At 71.0% G+C, this 245-nt stretch overlaps 1 protein-coding gene across 1 annotated transcript in view; it reads left to right on the top strand.

Moving 5' to 3' along the window:
- Window positions 1–239, top strand: part of LOC104491844 (class II histocompatibility antigen, B-L beta chain-like) — a gene marked incomplete at both ends in the record, with an annotated part of 551 nt that extends 312 nt beyond the window's left edge. Inside the window, 2 exons of the mRNA XM_010134318.1 lie at window positions 6–123; window positions 223–239. Coding sequence (XP_010132620.1) covers window positions 6–123; window positions 223–239 — 135 coding nt within the window. The remainder of the gene's footprint in view (window positions 1–5; window positions 124–222) is intronic.
- Between the last annotated feature and the right edge of the window lie 6 nt (window positions 240–245).

Genomic DNA, 245 nt, shown 5'->3' with positions numbered 1-245 from the left:
TGCAGACCGGCGACTGGACCTACCAGGTGCTGGTGCGGCTGGAACCCAGCCCGCAGCGCGGGGACAGCTACCTGTGCCAGGTGGAGCACGGCAGCCTGCAGCAGCCCCTCAGCCAGCGCTGGGGTAAGTTCCTGCCCTGCCGGGGGGCTCCTGGTGCTCCGCTGTGGGCACCCAGGGGTTGGCGAGGGGGACGGTGCTGAGCCCCCGCTGTCATCCTCACAGAGATGCCCTCGGACTCTGGGCGC

Source organism: Buceros rhinoceros, unplaced genomic scaffold (assembly GCF_000710305.1).
Source record: "Buceros rhinoceros silvestris isolate BGI_N320 unplaced genomic scaffold, ASM71030v1 scaffold28654, whole genome shotgun sequence".
Classification (NCBI taxonomy): domain Eukaryota; kingdom Metazoa; phylum Chordata; class Aves; order Bucerotiformes; family Bucerotidae; genus Buceros; species Buceros rhinoceros.
Note: the sequence above shows the minus strand (reverse complement) of the source record. Positions and strands in the feature narration are given on the sequence as shown.